General features: G+C 42.1%; 1 protein-coding gene and 1 long non-coding RNA gene across 5 annotated transcripts in view; one reads left to right on the top strand and one right to left on the bottom strand.

Moving 5' to 3' along the window:
- C5 (complement C5) overlaps window positions 1–19,676 on the top strand; it is a 77,941-nt gene that overhangs the window by 21,692 nt on the left and 36,573 nt on the right. The window contains exons 11-22 of the mRNA XM_034495334.2: window positions 53–238; window positions 1,463–1,666; window positions 3,164–3,373; window positions 3,495–3,644; window positions 4,895–5,027; window positions 7,152–7,223; window positions 8,498–8,695; window positions 10,150–10,240; window positions 11,983–12,056; window positions 12,655–12,794; window positions 16,138–16,365; window positions 17,673–17,733. Of these exons, the coding sequence (XP_034351225.1) occupies window positions 53–238; window positions 1,463–1,666; window positions 3,164–3,373; window positions 3,495–3,644; window positions 4,895–5,027; window positions 7,152–7,223; window positions 8,498–8,695; window positions 10,150–10,240; window positions 11,983–12,056; window positions 12,655–12,794; window positions 16,138–16,365; window positions 17,673–17,733 (1,747 nt within the window). The remainder of the gene's footprint in view (window positions 1–52; window positions 239–1,462; window positions 1,667–3,163; window positions 3,374–3,494; window positions 3,645–4,894; window positions 5,028–7,151; window positions 7,224–8,497; window positions 8,696–10,149; window positions 10,241–11,982; window positions 12,057–12,654; window positions 12,795–16,137; window positions 16,366–17,672; window positions 17,734–19,676) is intronic.
- LOC143441280 (uncharacterized) lies at window positions 56–19,524 on the bottom strand. Of its 4 annotated transcripts, XR_013108540.1 has the most exons (4): window positions 19,169–19,414; window positions 12,632–12,816; window positions 2,878–4,389; window positions 56–1,377 (listed from the first exon to the last, which is right to left on the bottom strand). It is a non-coding gene; the product is annotated as an uncharacterized LOC143441280 (long non-coding RNA). The 4 variants fall into 4 exon arrangements; XR_013108538.1 differs by lacking the exon at window positions 56–1,377 and having other exon boundaries at window positions 1,470–4,389; window positions 19,169–19,462; XR_013108539.1 differs by lacking the exons at window positions 56–1,377; window positions 19,169–19,414 and adding an exon at window positions 16,112–16,249 and having other exon boundaries at window positions 1,470–4,389.

Genomic DNA, 19,676 nt, shown 5'->3' with positions numbered 1-19,676 from the left:
GTCTGATTTGAGACACGATGACTTACCGCATCTGAACTGTTCTGGCAAACAGGTCCAGGTTAAGGATTCACTGGAGCAGTTGGTGGGAGGGATCCCAGTAACTCTGATGGCACAGACAGTGGATGTGAATCAAGAGACGTCTGACTTGGAACCGAAGAGGAGCATCACACACGACTCTGACGGAGTAGCTTCGTTTGTGGTGAACCTCCCATCAGAAGTGACGGCGCTGACCTTTGAGGTGAGCTAAAATCTTCTTGCTGTATTTCCTTAAAAACAGTGTGAGCTTTTGGTTGTGTGTTTTGGCTGGTGTCCAGACAGAGATGGCTGATTTTATCCTCAACTCCTGAGAATAATTCCATAGTTTTGCACCCAAAATGAAATGAGTATCTTAGACAATCTGCTAATGTAGTGAGGGGGGAAAAACTGCCAAAATTTGGGAGGGGGGTAAGATTGAAAATTAACTATTTCCTTTTATACCAAAAAGATGATATCAGAATGCAGGCATGTCAGAGTAGCAAAACAGATCAGTGGGAGAAACAGCCTCTTCCTACACTCGTGTATTTTATCTTTTCCGGAGTCAGATGTGAAAGCCTCACCCTCTTTTTCCTGATAGACAAGCTACAGCTACTCTCTTTAACAGTTCATCTTCTCTCCCAGAAAATGTGTTTAAGTTTCCAAATAAAATCCCAGTGAGCTGGTAACACGGGTCACTGGCTGAGGCTGGCTCACACTGGTGCTTTCTGAGTCCTTATGAGGATAACCCAGGTCACTGGCTGGGGCTTACACTCACTGGTGTCTACAGAGCCCTTATTAAGAACACTGTGCTAAGGGCCTTATAAAAGACGCATTTCATCAGTGCAATGAACTGAGACCATTTGCTGTTCTGTAGTTACAAAGGGGGAGCTTCTGACCTCCCTTAACTAGACAGTGGATCTGGAATTAGTACTGATGGCAGTTACATGGGAATCAATACATATCTAAACTCCAGGGCATGAGCTAGGGCCCCTCCCACTGCCTGAAAGCAATTCTGTGTCACGCCTTCCCATGGAAACTGGGTCAGACGGCCACTATGCTGTACATCTCTAACTCCTAGGCTTCAGTCCTGAGCAGTTATGGCCGCCTTCCGGTCTCTTCTCCTACCGCAGAATCATCTCATCCCCTAGAAGTCTCCAGTGCCTCAGGACCTCAGGCGCCCATATTCCTTGGAACATCCTTCTCTTAGCTTCCTCGGGCTTCTCCACAGAGCAACCCCTCCCCCAGCCCTCAGTATTTCCCATACAGTTTCCAGGGTTACGTCACACTCTATCTATATAAACACTGGAGTGACTGACGGGGTGTATCTTCTCTTTAGCAGCCAGCATTGTGAAATTTAGGAATCTGAAGAGACAAAAGATTTAAAAGATATGTTTTACAGAAACCATGACACACAGGCCACATGGGCTTTTGAAATTTTCCTTTCCAGGTCAAAACTGATGCCCCAGAGCTTCCTGAAGAAAATCAAGCCAGCAAAGAGTATGAAGCAGTTGCGTACTCATCTCTCAGCCAAAGTTACATTTACATCGCTTGGACTGAAAACTACAAGCCCATGCTTGTGGGAGAATATCTGAATATTATCGTTACCCCCAAGAGTCCGTATATTGACAAAATAACACACTATAATTACTTGGTAAGTACAGCCATGAGAGATCCCTACCCTTCCCCCACCCAGGACACTGTCCCTTTACATAGGGACACATCATCCTTTTGCATTCATTTCCAAGCACGTTCAAGCACATTGTCTACAGCGTTCTCAAACTACTGGGGCAGGCATGAGTCCTGCTGATTTCAGGGGGAATGAGAGGTTACAAGACAACACCTCCTCGGAGATGAGAAAGGGAAGGCTGTGACTTGAACTGGGGACTCCTGGTTTCCCATCCAATGATTCCACCCAAGCCAGTCCATCCCATGTGTCATCTCAGTCTATCTCACAGCCAACGGTTACTTATCAACACCTAATTCAATTGTGTATATTTCAATGACATAACAGGGGACCCCGTGGCTGGTAAGAATGAAATATCATTCTGTTTCTAGCCCAAGAGATTCATCAGCTAAGCATGCTGGGAGAATTCAAAAAGTGCCTAACAGTTGCCAAGGAGGTGGAATGAATTATTCTAGTGCCCCTGGGCAAATAGGCGGTGACTTTTTCAAAGTTGTTTAGGAGACAGTGAAACACAAGAACCATAAAACCATTAAACTATTAAAGAATTAGGGGAGCTGTTTCTAGGCCACTGACACTGAACTCAGTCCTGCTATCTAGGGACGAATCAAAGGACCTTGAAGACATTCTGGTTTCATGTTATTTCTTTTTAGCTCTAAGCGCCCCATTTAGAATCTAATCCAGGACTTTAAAGCTAATCTCCAGCTGAGGATAATCTACTATGATCTACTTACTCATCTGTTGAATTTTTTTTTAAGTTAACAATTCAGTGGACATTTTGGTAAGCTTAAGATTTCAAAAAGGTTTAGTTTGAAATATAGTTGTCTTAATTTTCTATTATGTGGTTTTGGATTAAAATCAGAATGACACTTATAGATAGCTCCTGAGCCTCGGTGTCCTTCTTTCTTTGTATGTGTGTGTTATGCATGCTGGTGTGTGAGTTCACGTGTACATGAGAGCATGTACATAGGTACATATGTATGTGCCTACACATGTGGAAGCCTGAAGCTAACACCAGTGCCTTCTTTGGCCATTCTCCTTTATTTATTGGGGCAGTGTCCCTCCGTGAATCCAGAACCTAGTGATCAGCTAATCTTGCTACCCAGCTTGCCCCTGGGGATCCTGCTCCTGTTTCCTGAGTGTTAGGATGACTGGCAGCTGCAGCTGCTGTTGCTGCATACCTGCTCGTATGTGGACTCTGGACTTGAATTCTGGCCCTCCCCAGTTTGTGCCAAGAGCTGTACCTGCCTGAGTATCAGTTTCTTTGGTGAAGATAAATATGCCTGTCTTGCTGGCATGTTGGGAAAATTCAAGAATTTTAGTAAATGAGTAGCACCCCGCACACAGTAGAAACATAGGCTAATTTCCCCCTTTTCAATGTAATTGGTGCTCCAGTTCCAAATGGTGCCCCAGCAAACAGGCTCCATTTCCGTTTTGCTGACTGTTGTTGCTGCTGTTTGATTCCAGATTTTATCCAAAGGCAAAATTGTACAGTACGGCACAAAAGAGAAACTTCTCTATTCATCTTATCAAAATATAAACATTCCAGTGACACAGAACATGGTTCCTTCAGCGAGACTCCTGGTCTATTACATAGTCACAGGGGAGCAGAGAGCAGAACTAGTGGCTGACGCAGTCTGGATAAACATTGAGGAGAAGTGTGGCAACCAGCTCCAGGTGAGACAGGTCTATCGCACAGTGCAATTGTCTCGTGGCTGGAGGAGGTGAGCCAAAGCAATGGCCTTGGATTGGTTTTGTTGCACACAAGCGATCTTTCCTTTTTTGAATGACCTTGTAGGTCCACCTGTCTCCAGATGAAGACGTGTATTCTCCAGGCCAAACTGTGTCCCTTGACATGGTGACTGAAGCAGACTCGTGGGTGGCACTATCCGCGGTGGACAGAGCTGTGTATGGAGTCCGGGGAAAAGCCAAAAGGGCCATGCAAAGAGTTAAGTGCATTTTCATGGTGACCATGGGGTGGGGTAGCTTCACCAAGTATGGCTGCTGGAGCAGGATGTGAGGGAGGAAGTAAGGGGGCTGTCTTAGGGTTTTATAGCTGTGAACAGACACCATGACCAAGGCAACTCTTATAAGGACAACATTTAGTTGGGGCTGGCTTACAGGTTCAGAGGTTCAGTCCAGTATCATCAAAGTGGGAGCATGGCAGCATCCAGGCAGGCATGATGCAGGAGGAGCTGAGAGTTCTACGTCTTCATCTGAAGGCTGCTAACAGAATACTGGCTTCCAGGCAGCTAGGAGGAGGGTCTTAAAGCCCACGCCCACAGTGATACGCCTACTCCAACAAGGCCATACCTCTTAACAGTGCCAGTCCCCAGGCTGAACATATACAAACCACCACAGGGACCCTGGCTGCCTTTTCTACAGTACATTGAATAGAGAGTTTCTTCTGTCCCTAAAGCACAGGTCAGCCGTCATTTTTGGCTCTTCCAAGTGTAGACACATGCATCATAAGCAGACGGAACTACGGGAGCTGCAGAGGGAGACGGAGGATCTGGGTCAGGGGTGGTGGGAGTTACAAAAGTAGCACAAGGAACCCGGAGAGGAAATCACTGCGTTTGTTTGAATTATCACTGGAGTCTGAATTTAGAAAAAAAAGAATTTGGAAATGGCCAGAGTCCATATGTTCCCATCTATTTCCAAGACAGTCAGCTGTTATTTCCAGGCTTGAGTTTCTTTGGAGAGACAGAAGAAACCATGAAGTTAAAAACATTTAGAGAAGGATATTTTTTGAGTCAAAATTAAAGCCAAAATAAACCACTTACAGTGCCTTCCCATGTAGAATCTAGAGCTTTTCCATAAAATGAAAATTAATGTTGTCTGTTAGCTCATTCCTTTATCTTTTATCACATTTATACATACATATATGTTATATAGTATATGTATGCATCATATTATATATAACATATATAATCATGTACTCTGTATAGTATATACTCTGGGACAATTTCTAAGATTCTCCTCATCAATGCTATTTGCTTAAGGTTTCATTCTTGGCTGATTTTAAATAGAAAGGTGTGTGCATATACACACATATGAAGAAATGAGGTTAGGAAGGGTGGTCTTTGGGCATTAGATGTATGAATGCCCATGTATTTCACAATTTTGTTGACACGCTGTGACGACTAATTCCTTTAGTCCTTTGGAGGAATAAACTCAGTGCTTCTCCTTTTTGGACAGGTGTTTCAAGCTTTAGATGATAAGAGTGACCTGGGCTGTGGGGCAGGCGGCGGCCGTGACAGTGCAGATGTATTCCATTTAGCTGGGCTCACCTTCCTCACCAATGCAAATGCAGACGACTCCCAATACCACGGTAAGGCATTCAGCATTTTCATTACTGTCGTGCACCTCCCAGGCCTCATTCCTATCCCACTTCCAAAGACTGTCAATGGCTCTCTAAATCTCCTTAAGACGTTTCATTGTGCACACACATACAGTAAGGAGGAGACAAGCAGATCCCTAGAGCCAGCCAGAGAGCTCCAGGTTCAGTGAGACCATGTAAGTGAGACCAAGTAAGGTGGAGGGAGGGGCTGGAGAGATGGAGAGATGGATAAGAGCACCTGTTGCGTTTCCAGAGAACTAGGTTCAATTCCCAGCATCCACATGGCTCACAGCCTTGGTTCTATGGGATCTGATGTCTGCTTCTGGCTTCAACAGGCACCATGCATGCACACAGTTCACGTAGACACATGAAGGCAAAACATCCATAGATATCAAATAAAGTGGAGAGTAATTGAACACCTGGCACCTTTGGCTGTCACATGCAACTTCACACATACTAGCATGTACACACACTGTCCACACACAAAATTTTTTTAAGGTTTTCTGTTGGCTCTCAAGATAAGATATGTCTTTAGAGTAGTACTCAACACCTTCCATGGTCTTCTTCCTGGCCATTTTTCACAATGCCCTTCCTTGTTCTTGGGTGGTGCTATGTTATTTTATACCTCTGGACCTCTGTCCATGGATACTGGGTTCCCCTTATAAGCCTGTGCAAGCTAGAATAAGAATTGCCTCCAATGCAGGTACAGTGGTGCACATCTGCAAACCCCAACCACTCTAGGAGGCTGAGGCACGAGGATTGAGTTTGAGGCCAGCCTGGAAAACACAGAGGCCACTGTCTCAAAAAAATGTACCTCTTCTATGAGGTATGGTCTCTATACAGAATTAATCATGGCTCTGCCATTATCGTGGAAGATTTTATAGAAACTAGATTTGCTTCTAGTGCAGGCATAAAGACCCGTAGGTTGGACAATCCAGTTTACCTCTGAGTACTAAAATCCTATGGTTCATTGTAACCAGTAAGTCACATTATCACACATCCTTACACATTTATGTCTTGTCTCACCTCTGGTGCCCTGAGCTGCTTCAGAGCAGATGTCACATGGCAATGGCCTTCTTTCTGTTGTTTTAAAATGTTCACAATTCTACTTGATATCATGATAACCATCCTCATATTTATAATACTGTAACTCAAAGAACAGATAAGAGAAATAGAGGCCAGGGAGGTGACAGAGTGACAGAGTGGGCACAGGTATTTGTAAAACCTAACGACCTTTGCAGCCCACATTGTAGAAGGAGAAGCATCTGCTGCAAGTTGCCCTCTGGCCACCATATGTACATGTACACTTGGATGTGAGTACACACACACACACACACACACACACACGTAAATAAATGTTTGACAAAATTAGAAAAGCAAAAGGTAACTCAACAAAAATTTTGCTCCCTCTAAATGTGTAGGTAGCTCTCATTGTAATCAGTGAACCCAAAAAGCAGCCATACTCAAAACCAAGATCATAAAACCAACCAGGCGTCACATTCAAAGGTGTGACACATGGAACCTAATCCGGTTTTTTTCTTTTTATTTATTCTTCTCTCCTACAATACATCCCAACTGCAGCTTCCCCTCCCTCCACCTCTCCTAGATTCCCACTGCCTCCTCTCTCCCCCGGATCCACTCCTCCTCCATTTTCCTTCAGAAAAAAGCAGGCCTCCTGATGATATTGACTGAACACGACATAAGAAAATGCAATGAGACGAGCCGCAAACCCTCATAGCAAGGCTAGTCATATCACATGAGGTAACCCAGTAGGAGAAAAAGGATCCCAAGAGCAGGCGAAAGAGTCAGAGACACCCCCCTCTTGTTCTGTCAGGAGTCCCACAAAATCCCAAGCTAAACAACCACGGCATGTGTGCAGAGAAGCTAGCGCAGACCCTGCAGCAAAGCTGAATCCAAATCAGCCTCAGCGCGGGCTTGTCAAACCCACACTGGGGTTGTTTCAAACACTTACTTTTCATGAAACTTCTTTCTTTTCTTTCTTTCTTTCTTTCTTTCTTTCTTTCTTTCTTTCTTTCTTTTTTTTTTTTTTTTTTTTTTTTCAGATTTTTATGTCCCTTGCCCTATGTTCTAAGACTCTGTCTTTTTTCTAAACAGAGGAATCATGTAAAGAAATTCTCAGGCCGAAGAGAGACCTGCAGCTCCTACAGCAGAAAATAGAGGAACAAGGTAGGCGCGAGGTTCCATGTGACCCTAAGACATTGTGATCATATCGAAAGCTGTAGAAACGAAACACTGTAGCGCCTCCCCCCAGTTCCAGAAGAATAGGTAAAATCAGAGATGTGTGGAAGTCTAGGTCACCCCTTTCAGGAAATTTAGTCCAAACAAAGCTGGGATTTCACTGGCCACAATCTTGCCTTTTCTGTTTGTATCATTCCGCCTGAGATACAGTTCAGTGAAGAGCTCACCCAGAACACACAGGCCCTGGGTTCAGTTCCCTTCTTGGAGTAAAAAGAAAGCGTTTCTATCTCTAAAACCTAAGAAGTAATGACTGTTGTTCATCACAAGTGTTTCTACAGACCTAATGATTTAAATCATGTTCTTTGACTTTGTTCTGGCAAAGTCCATGATTAACAAGAAACCTATTTCTTTTATATATGTAACAGTTAACAGCACTTAGATCAGCTTTCTCAACCTGTGGGTCAAGACCCCTTTGGGGGTCAAATAATCCTTTCACACTGACTACCATTGGAAAACACAGATATTACATTATAATTCATAACAATAGCAGAATCAGAGCTATGGAGTAGCAACCAAAATAACTATGGTTGGGGGGCCACCACAGCAAACTGTATTAAAAGGGTCACAGCATTTGGAAAGTTGAGAACCTCTGACTTAGATTATTCTTTATAAAATACAGCTAATGGAAATTATTTAAATGGTAATAAGATAGTTAATCATCTTTTTGTAATAAATTTTAATTTTACTTACTATTTATTCTCATGTTAACATGTAAAGAATATGAACTAAGAAGGGTCATCTAGACAAGTTGTTCATCGATTTTGTTGCTGTTACTAGTACCTAGAAAACAGGATGATACCCTTACTGAAAGTCTATAAACCATGTCAGAAAAATATTAGAAAAAGTAGGATATCCGGTTATTGTATAATAGCTAAAGCCATCTTCAAATATGTCAAAGTATCCTGAATATTACTTTATGAATTTATTTTACTCAAAAGGGGTTGAAGTCTTTTGAAAGTTAGTATTTTGCTTAGCTGCTGGGGGCCCTTCAACCATTCAGCGTGAGTTGGAACGGACTACCTGCTAAGGACACATTATCCCTGCTTTTGGAGAAATTCCAGGGAAAGGCTGCTCAGTTGGCCCGCTGGGGCCGCCAAGTGAGGGGGTTATCTGATGCTAGGGACCAAATATCCCTTGAAAGTTCTAAATCTGAGATGCCCCAGATGCGCATGATAAAGGTTCTCACGTTGCCACCATTTCAGCTGCTAAATACAAACACCGTGTGCCAAAGAAATGCTGTTATGATGGAGCCCGAGAAAACAACTACGAGACCTGTGAGCAGCGAGTTGCCCGGGTTACCATAGGCCCACACTGCATCAGGGCCTTCAACGAGTGTTGTACTATTGCGAACAAGATCCGAAAAGAAAGCAACCATAAACCTGTACAGTTGGGAAGGATCCGTAAGTACGAGTTTTCCTACCAGAATTCTATCTGATGTGGGAGATTCTGTGTAAATTAATGCTCCTAAGAAAGGTAGCTTTGGTGCTTCAGTTAAAAACTAGAAGAGGAAAAGAGATCTCATTTGTAACCAGATATTTCCGTTATTCTTGGGGATTTGGAATGGTAACAGTGCCCAGTCAAGTTTGGATCCAGATCTGGTGTAACTCTGAAGCCAAACCTTGAGTGATGGTTTATCCTGTGAGCCTCAAACAGGAACCTTTGCTTGGATAACCATGTTATATGTTTGAACTCTACAGTTCTATGGCTCTGTTACATTACAGCCATTGAAAAATGAAGTTTGAGTTTACACTGACCAAATACTGCAAAAGACTTCTAAATTGAGCAAAATGTTAAGTTTACTTGTGACTGGAAGGCTTATTTCAGTTTCAGCCAACAATGTGATTTTTAGAATCTATAAAACTTTCTATGTGTTCAACGCTTTTAGGACCTTCATTCATGCATATTTTTAGGAAAAGAAGCAAAAGCAAAATGGTATCTCCCCTTTTCTACTTCGTTTTCTTGAGCGGTGTATCTTAAGTGTTGTCTATCTCAATGGATACTTTCTACAGACATAAATGGTATTGCAGTTTTAAAAACCCATGCTATTAGGGATCATTTTGCCATAACCATGTACACTAAGTTGCTTCCCAGTTTTTGCTTCTCCAAGTGTAATTCTGATGAATAATTTAGTACATATTTTTTTCACTGCCCAGTTTTTCAACTGGCATCTTCCAGTTGACTTTAGCTACATGGTACCCACCCTCGATGGTCCTTCTTCCCTTCTGAGTCTATTCCCCATTGTAGATAGCATGGCCTCCCCACAGTCTGATCTGTGCAGCCATCAGCCTTCAGGGCTGGGTGTGGCTCCCTGCCTGCCTTGGCTTATAAATGGCCCTGGCTGGGAGTTGAGGCAGGTCAGAGCCAGCTTGCTTTCCTCAGGGATGTAGCCCCATGCTGCTAATGTTTCCCACAGTGTATCTAGTTTTTAGGTTTCTGAGACTCAGTGGTAAATTCACCGTCCCTGTTAGTACATCCTGGATGGAACAGAGATTCATCCACCTTAATGAATGGAAATAGAAATTAACAAGCCAGAAATCACAGAAAACTTCCATGTTTTCTGATATAAACCCAACTGTCAAAATCACAAAATTATAAATAATTTTATAGACTCACTGATGTTTTGTAAAATCTCAGAAAGACAAAACATTCAACAGGAAACAAATATCCAGGTATTCCTTTGCTGTTTCATCAGTACAGGAGCACGCTAAGGTCTAAAGCTCAGTTTTAAAACCATCAACCAATGCCTTGCTGACCCTTTTGGAAGACATGCAGGTCATAGATGAATGGTTTTACTTAAAAATTCACCCGCAAGCAGAACTAATATTGTTTTCCATAACTAAATATGTTTTCTTAGACATAAAGACCCTGTTACCAGTGATGAAGGCAGACATCCGAAGCTACTTTCCAGAGAGCTGGCTATGGGAAGTTCATCGTGTTCCCAAAAGGTATCTGTGATGTTTCTCTGGAAAAGCATGTGGAAAGTTACCAAAAATAGGTATTATTGCCAAAAATCTGGACATTACTATTTCTCCTATAGTTAAGATAATGCCACCATTGGGGTAAATTCTGTTTTGTGTTTTAATTTTGCTTAGTGTGCTTTTGTGTGAGTGTTGAGTCCAGGGCAACATTGATTATTAATGAAGAAGGCTATTACTCTATTTAATGTATCTTTAATATGCATTTTCTGCACACAGCTATGTGCTAAACAGCATATTGGACAACTAGTTTCAGCCAAAAGGTATCCGTATATAAATCAAACAGGTAAAACAAAAACAGAGTTGTATTTTGTTAAACTCTCGGTTAGGGTTGTAATTTTAATGGGAAGTCTCCCTGTATCAGGTATCAGAAGCAATGCTGAAAACACAGAGCCCCACCTCATCATTCTCAGGCCAGCTCCACACTAGTGATGAGCCCACAGTGCTCTCCCTGTGTGCCTCCTTGCCCTTCCCACTGGAAATCCTTTTTCCACATCATTGAGCACTCCATCCAACATTGCTTCTAGTTCAGCACTTTTAGTAAAACATCCCAGTGCTGTTGTGCACCAGAACATGGCTGGATTGATCACCTCTGTTGCAGGAATCACGTGGTATTACAGTGGCCCATCTCCTTACCTGTCTTCTTCATTAAAAAAAAAAAAAAAAAAAAAAAAAAAAAAAAAAAAAAAAAAAAAAAAAAAAAAAGTCAATACCTCCAAAGCAAAACCTGACTTCAGATAGCTATTTCATATCCAGGACCTGCTTAGAATCCTGCTTGCAGAGACACAGATTCAAATGGGTTAAAGAGACTCTTTCAATGCTATCATCATACAGTGGTTACACTAACATGCAACTCATTTTTATAACTTTCTTCCACTAGACAGGAAACCAGTGGATGGCAGGGCCACAGCTTACAAACACTGTGTACTTGATGCATTATTAATATTATTCCTGATAAAGAATCAGTAAGCCATAGCTACAATAAACACACAGGCTCAGCCACAGCCAGAAGGTTCTAGTTATACTGATTTGTTACAAGCAATGTTACAATTCACTATTTTACTCCCATACTTTGACACATAACAATAGGGAATGTATCTTTCTTCATGTTCTATGCTCTGACAGGGCAACAGTTCAAAGGTATCCTTTTCACCTTCAATGTTCACGCCACAGGTACAATGTCTGCAAACCTGAGATGGGTAGGCAGATGTTAAATATATTTGTCTGGATAGGCTTTTTTCCTTACTAGCAACTCTAATGTTTCACTGTAGTTGAATATTGTTTTTTTTTTCTCTTCCTGTTTCTGTGATGAAATACCTGGTAAAAGCAACTTAAGGGAGGATGGGTTTGTTGTGGCTCACAGTTCTGTGGCTCACAGTTCTAAGATTTAGGCGATTCCTGTCGGGAAGTCTTGGTAGCAGGAGCTTGAGACATCAACAATTAGGAAGCCAATATAACAAATGCTCCTGTTGAGGTAGCCTCTCCTCTTTATGCAAGAACCCAAGTCTAGGGAATGGTACTGCCCACATTTAAGGAGAATCTTTTCTCCTCAGTTGATCCAATCAAGAAAATAGTTTCCAGGCATATCCAGAGGCTAAACCTAACCAAGAAAACCCTCCATGGGTACAGCTAATGGTTTGTCTTGTGAGTGGTCTAGATCCTGTCAGGTTGGTGATATTAACCATCACAAATATCAATGTCTGAACTTCCAGAAACCAGCTTCAGGTCGCACTGCCTGACTCACTAACAACCTGGGAAATTCAAGGCATTGGCATTTCAGACAATGGTAAGAAACCGTAAGTCACATGCTCACTTGAGCAGGATTTGATCCGGCAAGATGTAGTTCTTTGTTACTGTACATTTAATTCACCCAGGATATGAGGCAAAGTTTTAATTTTTCCTTTTCATAAGACTCCAATGTGCCTACATCTTTGAAGCTACTGAGTTTCTTCTGCTATATAGTTTCAACTATATAGCTGCAATGAAATTCATACTTTCTTTCACTTTTGACAGTGAGTGGAGCTTGAGGAGAGACAGAAACAACTCTGTTTTCTCCCTTGGGCTGACATTCCCAAGAAGTGACTAACGCAGATACTTTATAAATAACTACTAGATTACTTTCATTTGTTTAATATTTTTGTTGTTTACGAAATCTTGGTTTCACAATCAAAATTTTATACTCATTAAATGGAGCCAACAATAAATATCTTTAAAGATTTAGTATTCGAGTTAATAAGCATTCTCATGTTTTAAATAGAATTAGATATTTGGCAAGCAAATTAAATATTTTTTTTTTAAGAAAGCCAATGTGACATATTGGTACCAACAAAATGTGACAAGAATTCTCTAACATGATCCTACCTTGCTTTCCCTTTGGGCTGAAGGCATATGTGTTGCTGATGTAATCAAGGCAAAGGTGTTCAAAGATGTCTTCCTGGAGATGAACATACCGTATTCTGTTGTACGAGGGGAACAGATCCAATTGAAAGGAACCGTTTACAATTATATGACCTCTGGGACAATAGTGAGTAGTGCTTTGTGGTATACTAGAATAAAGAGAGAAATGTCAGCAGAATAACCACACACACACACACACACACACACACACGAGCACATGTGCTCATGCATGCACCATTGCGTGTTGTCTTGGCAGTACACTTTGGTACATGAAGGGGAACAGACAGGAGAAAGGAACAGGCTAAGGATCATGTGATGTCAGTCTGAAGGACAACATGCTATAGGTAAAGATGTTGCTGTGAATGTTCAGAGGAAGAGGGACGCTCGTGTGCTCCACTTGCTCAGTCCTCGGACTCCCACTCTCCACTCTCAGCCACAGCCTCCTTCCCATTTTCCTAACTCACCATTGTTAATACCCCCACAGCAAGTCTGAACAAAGAAACCCCCAACCCACTGATGGGCTCAACCCTTCCCATCATCCTCCAGTCTGTTGACGCTTTTACTCTCCTCTCTATACAAGCTAGCACTCACGAGTCATCGTTTAGCCATACTACCTAAAACTACATCAACCCTCATCAACTTCCCCCACCCCATGGTCTGGACAGTGATGAACTCCTACCAAGGGAACCTCACCATTTGTCTTTTCTTTGTAGAGCACCCTACAGCTAATTATATAATAGGCTGACAGGTTTTATCACAGTCACAAGATGTTAGGCAGGAACCCAACCCAGTTCACAAATCTAACTATATTTTTAAATTTCTAATTTTATTCTTAGGACTGAGTATTTCAGTGATTCTTCACCAAGTTTTGTATACATACATACATACATACATACATACATACATACACACACACACATGCATACATTTCAAAGAAACTGTGTTTTCCATTAGTACACTTTCAAATTAGCTTCCAGAATGTTTCATTTTAAGTTTTTTAAAGATGCCAATCTGCAACTTTTTAAACACTTTTAAATATTTAAAAATTACATCAGTCGTTGAACTGAGACTGATACATCATTTAAATGTGTATAGTGGGATCTAACTAGCAACATAACCCTTTTTTTTTTGGAGAAGGCAGGCTTTATAGATTAAATGGAAGCTACCTGAGCAGACTGTGGCAAACAAGAAAGGCGTTTTCTCGGAACCCGTTGCTAAGGTGACTGTAGAAGAAACAGGGGGATGCGTTACCATTTCCAGTGCCACTACGGTGGACAGATACTCAATGGAGAGGAGGAAAGAGAGAGGAGTGCAGTGAGTCATGGAGAGGCGGAACTAGGGATGAGGCGGGTGTTGACAGATGTGAGAGAAGCCTGAGGTGGAACAGAGTGGGAGGGACATGTCGTTGCTGAGGAAGGATGACAGCAGCCTGGAGCTTACATTCAGACTCAGTCCCCAAGTATGCTGCACAGGCACATGACCAAGCACCATGGCTCTAAACAATGACAAGATATCTAAGATGAAGAACCGTTCATTTTTGCTACTGGACTTCCTCCAAAGGCCTCTATGGTCCGTGCTGCCCCTGGAAGCCACTTTGCTATCTGTGGTCCACTGTCCGGTGCCCACGGTCCTACAGTAGCTGAGAGCCATGTTTACATCCCTGGCCCAAGTTACCACTGAAGGCCCCATGGATGTCTTGGTCTGGTCTGCTACCTGAGACCATGGTGACATCCAAGTCCATTCTGCTACCGAGGGCCATGTCCAGGTCTGGGGTCCTACTATGACTATGTCTGTAGCCCATGTTACCACTAAAGGCCAAGCAGATGTCAACAGTCTGTGCTGCCATCTGAAGCCATGTTGATGTTCGGGTCCATGCAGCCTCCAAGGGACATGTGTGGGTCTGTGATCCTAACCACAGCTGGGGTCTGTGTTGATGTTCATGGAAGTCCGTGAACTAAGTTTTGGCTTTTTCTCCATATTGCTCCATCGGTTTCAGAAGTTCTTTCCTAATTTCAGCTTACTTCAAAGACTTACTGTGGTTATTATTGCTTGGATTAGGGCTTTGGGGTTTAGTTTGGTTGTTTTGTTATTGTTCGAGACAGGCTCTCACCACACAGCTGAGGTTAGCCTGGAACTTCCTGTACAGCCCAGACTAGTCTCAAAGTTACAGTCTTTCTGGGCCAGCCTCTTAAGTGCTGGCATCAAAGCCTATGACACCATGCCCAGCTGTTATAGGTTTTTATAATGAACTTCTGTTGAATGCTATCAAGTGACTATTCTGTGTCTTCCTTCCCTTGTTCCACATCCACAGCACTGGGGGATCCTTGGTTCATTGTCTCCTGCATCTCCTTCTATATCCATCATGATTGGCATTGATCCCAAAATTTGGCCAGTGGGCAGAAGGCATTTTACATTTGGGGAAACTCTCTCTAGACTAGCTATTGAATGTCTGCATATCCTGTGCTTTATCGGCTCCATTCTGGATTTTATAGATGTTATTCTTTGAGCATAGCTCTTGACTGTATCATTTCATCCAACTGAAGATGAAAATATATTCACTCTTTGAGCCAGAAATCAATGAATAGTTACCAGAAGATGAGAGAGCTCACACAATCTGTTTTCATAACACAGTTCAAATGAGGAGGACCCCCAAGTTTAAATCTACATCTCTCTAGTTTTATAATAGAACGGGGCACAAGTGGGGAGTTAATAAAATTAGGGACTTCGGTTGAGTATACATTAGGTAAGCCTTTGAATGAGCCACATACAGAGTTTCCAATCATTTATCACTCTACCATTTATTATAAGTCAAAGGCTGAGGTAAAGAAAGGCACAGGTTAGACACCAAACAGCTAAACCCAAGGCTCCTGTTACCCAAAATGCAGAACGGAGAGAGAACAATCAACCACATCATAGTAGCACGAACAAAGAATGCTGGCAGCTGTGACATAATCCAGTGGGCAGCACCCTGAGGAAGGTATGACCATTCTAAGGTAGTGCAGAGTTTTCAGATACTCTGTGACATCGCTATGACCCACATCAGTTTATATGTACCTGTAGGATATCTGAAATGAGCCTTCTACCAGGCTTTAGAACCAGAGGGGTTACTTTGACATTGCTAAGAACCAGGGGAGAGTTTGTGTCCATACCTGCATAATTCGGGGTGAATGTACATACATACACACATACATAAATACATACACACATATACACATACATACATACACACACATATACACATACATACATACACACATACACACATATACACATACATACATATACACATATACACATACATACATACACACATACACACATATACACATACATACATATACACATACACACATATACACATACATACAGACAGACATACATACACATATACACACATACATTCTTCTTTCATCAAATGTGGCTCAAATGATGAGCTGTTCTTACACAGTTCTTCTCCTGTTATATTTCAGTTCTGTGTTAAAATGTCTGCTGTGGAGGGGATCTGCACTTCAGGAGGCTCAGCTGCTAGCCATCAGACCTCCAGGTCCTCCAGATGTGTGCGCCAGAGAATAGAGGGCTCCTCCAGTCACTTGGTGACCTTCGACCTGCTTCCTCTGGAAATTGGCCTTCACTCCATAAACTTCTCACTAGAGACTTCATTTGGGAGAGAAATCTTAGTAAAGACATTACGGGTAGTGGTAAGAAAAATATGGTTCTTTTAAAAATTTGTTTCTGGGGAAAATGCTATCAACAATTTGGGCCAATAATTATGTTTGGGGCCAGGAGCAAGGAAGAGAAATGGACTGCATAAACAGAACATGGTAACCTTTGAGGAAGCCCAAGGAAGCTCGCACACATGTGTGGTGCTTTCTTGCAATTTATACATTAATCTGAAATTATGCATAAGATTATTAAATAGAAAAGTGATATCTGATTACTGCAGAAAATAAAAATACCAAAAGCCACAAAGGAAAAGAAAATCACCAATAAAGCCCAAACTTCAAGATTCCCAAGTTTTGCTATTTGATAGGCACCTTCTGGGTCACCCCTGCCACCCTATCAGAAAGTTTATCTTGAAATCTATGTGCAAGATGTCAGGCTAAATACTGAAGATAATGAAGTAACAGACATTTAAAGACCTCGCCTTGTGGATTTCCCACTTTATAAGTAGGTAATAAGCAGGCCAAAGGGGGAAAAAAACAAACACATTAATTATTGTTGGCCCCACCATTTTCTGAGTGTTCTCCTGACATTAAAATCCCACAATTATGGTTTTCTAATTTAACATGAAATATTGTTCCTGCCAAGTATTCCACAGCTAGTTCGGCCAGTTAGTGACCTCTTAGGTCGTCCGAAGCCTCCATTCTCTGGGTTGTTTGGGGTTATGCCATTAGCTTCAGCAAAGGCGTACTCAGCCAGCACAGTGACTTATGTCTGTAACCCCAACTACTCAGGAGGCTGAGGCAAGTTTGAAGCCACCATGAGCCATTTACTGAGTCCCTATTGAAAAGAAAATCTGTGCCAAATCTGGGCCGATTCTTTTGTGCCGTGCCCATTCCTCCATATGTCTGATTCACACTAGGAAATGAAGCAGGTTTCTACGCTTTCAGTCCTGGCTCTGAGCTTCCTGGCAGCATTTCATGGGATAAATTACTGATCTCCTCGTTGGTTTCCTCCTCTGTTATTGTAGCACCTATCTCCCAGAGGTTTGTGAAAGCTGAATGAGTTAATACATACAAAGCATTCAGACCAATAACCTGACCTATAAGAACAGCTATTTAAGCATTCACTCTGATCAATATTCAAATAGCCAGAATCTTCTCATTGCATGTATCCACTGAAGTATTTGTATCAAATTTGCCTTTTCAGAGATGTAGGGGTTTTTTTTTTTTTTATTTTTTATTTTTTAACTGGCAAAGTGGACTGGAGAAACTTAATCCAAGGAAATTCATGTCTTATAAATGTAATCATGACCTTAACAGAATGTTTTCTGGTTTCTCTTTAGCCAGAAGGAGTCAAAAGGGAGAGCTACGCTGGTGTGACTCTGGACCCTAAGGGAATTTATGGTAGGAAAAAATGATTTCAACTTTTATGTGTCAACTTCCAGCCACAGAATTAAAATGTAACTTTAATGTAACAAAACGCCACTTTTCAGAATGCTCAGTGTATAGAGTCAGCGATGTCCGTTTCTTAAAGCTCTGCCCTTGCTGCTGCTGGGATCTGTGTGAGTGAGGCCAAGCATTAACAATACTGAGTGGGCATTACAATGGGAACACATTGCAATACAACTCATCTCCAGCACTCAATAGAGTCTACTCAGAACAACAGTGACAGGGTGTTTAATTATAAAAGGCTCTGTCTAAAGAACACCTGAAAACCAGTTATTCTGGAACTAAAAGGCACCGTTATAGACACCACAGAAATAGTCACTCAGAAAGTCCTTTCGACTGCTCTGTCTCTTCAGTTGATACGCTGTGAATCTTCTCAAGAGCTTTTCTCTTGCTTTTCTCAAAGCAAGAGCTGTTCACACATTGGAAACTGAATCCTGGGCTAAGAACGGGCTGTTTCTGAACGTTAGAATGGGCTGGGCTAACTGTTTTCAGCCAGCCAGCCAGACTACTACAGCCCTTGTTAAATTGTTACAAGATCACTGTGCTCAGCTTCTTTGTCTGCTTTATTTTTACCCTCAAAAAAATCCTTGGGAAACATTGTTACCTATCTGTAACTAAGGAGTAAATGCAACACAGAAACTCTGTGCCCTGCTTTGCAGCACATGCAATAGCCAGGCTCCTTAAACTCCAGGCCCTGTCATCCTCAGTTCAAACTTCCTAAACACCTTCACTGACTCATTTTTACAGTCTCTTCAGGGTTAAATAACGAAGATGCTGCTTGAGGAATGTTCTTGTATCTTTGCCAAAACCACACAGCTCATCCATGGGATCTCAGAACTTATGTATAGCATCTTCCTCTTACCAGGGACTCAGTCAGTACAGTGACAAATAGTATCATGTTTTGGGGGTAGTAGGATATTTTAACAATGTTTTTATTTATTCTTTAAATGTTTCATACACGAATACAATCTTGATCATAGCTAATCTTCACTACCCACCCCAACTTCTAGCTTATTTCCTTCCCAATTTCATGTCCTCTTTCAAATATTTTTATTTATTTACTTCATTATGTTTTTTTTTTTTTTAAAATTAGCCCACTGGGTCCAATTAGTATCGCTCATATATTCATGGATATGAGATCACCCACCAGGGTATCAGCAACTTACCAGTGTCTACCCCCCTAAGTAAAGCTGACTCTCCCTTCTTTGATAGCTATCCATTGCCAATAGCTTCCTCAGGGAGGGACAGAGTCTGTTGTGTGACAATACTTTCCCTGGGACGACTCAGCACACATATCCTCATCCACCATAGGGAACCCCCGACAGACCAAAGTCAGAATACCATCAAAGTTCAACTTGGTGAACCAAGGAGTTATACAGGGTTTACTTACCAGAATATGGGTGACAGGTTACTTACAGAAGCAGGCATGATTCACAGACAGATGCATCACCAAAGGTCACCTCAGTGTAAGTGGCTGTTCACAAAAGCTGGGAGCCTGGAGCACACTGCACAGCCTGTAGGCAGCTCAGCAAGCTGGAGGGTGTGATTTCCCGTTACTTCAGCTGATCTAAACCTCTTCCAGGAAGCCTGGCTGGTTTCTGCTTCTCCCAGGCAGCTGGTCTTTGCAGCTTGACTTGTCTGAAAGGCTGAAGTTTTTCTCACTTAGCCTGGGAGGGAGGGACTCAATGAATCTGGTCTTCCTGGAACTTCCTGGAGCTACTTTTGAGTTGTTTACCTTTCTGTTTAAGGAGCTTCCTGCAGGATGGAATGTTTCAATCTTAGAGGAAACTGTTACATAACTGACCTCAGGGCCCCCTCCCTCATCCCTGCAGGACCTTTTGAGGCTTGACCCTGAGCACATAAGCACAGCTGCTGTGGGCTCATGAACACAGCAGTCA

The sequence above is a fragment of the Arvicanthis niloticus genome, chromosome 2 (genome assembly GCF_011762505.2).
Source record: "Arvicanthis niloticus isolate mArvNil1 chromosome 2, mArvNil1.pat.X, whole genome shotgun sequence".
Classification (NCBI taxonomy): Eukaryota; Metazoa; Chordata; class Mammalia; order Rodentia; family Muridae; genus Arvicanthis; species Arvicanthis niloticus.
This window is presented reverse-complemented; position numbering and strand designations above follow the sequence as displayed.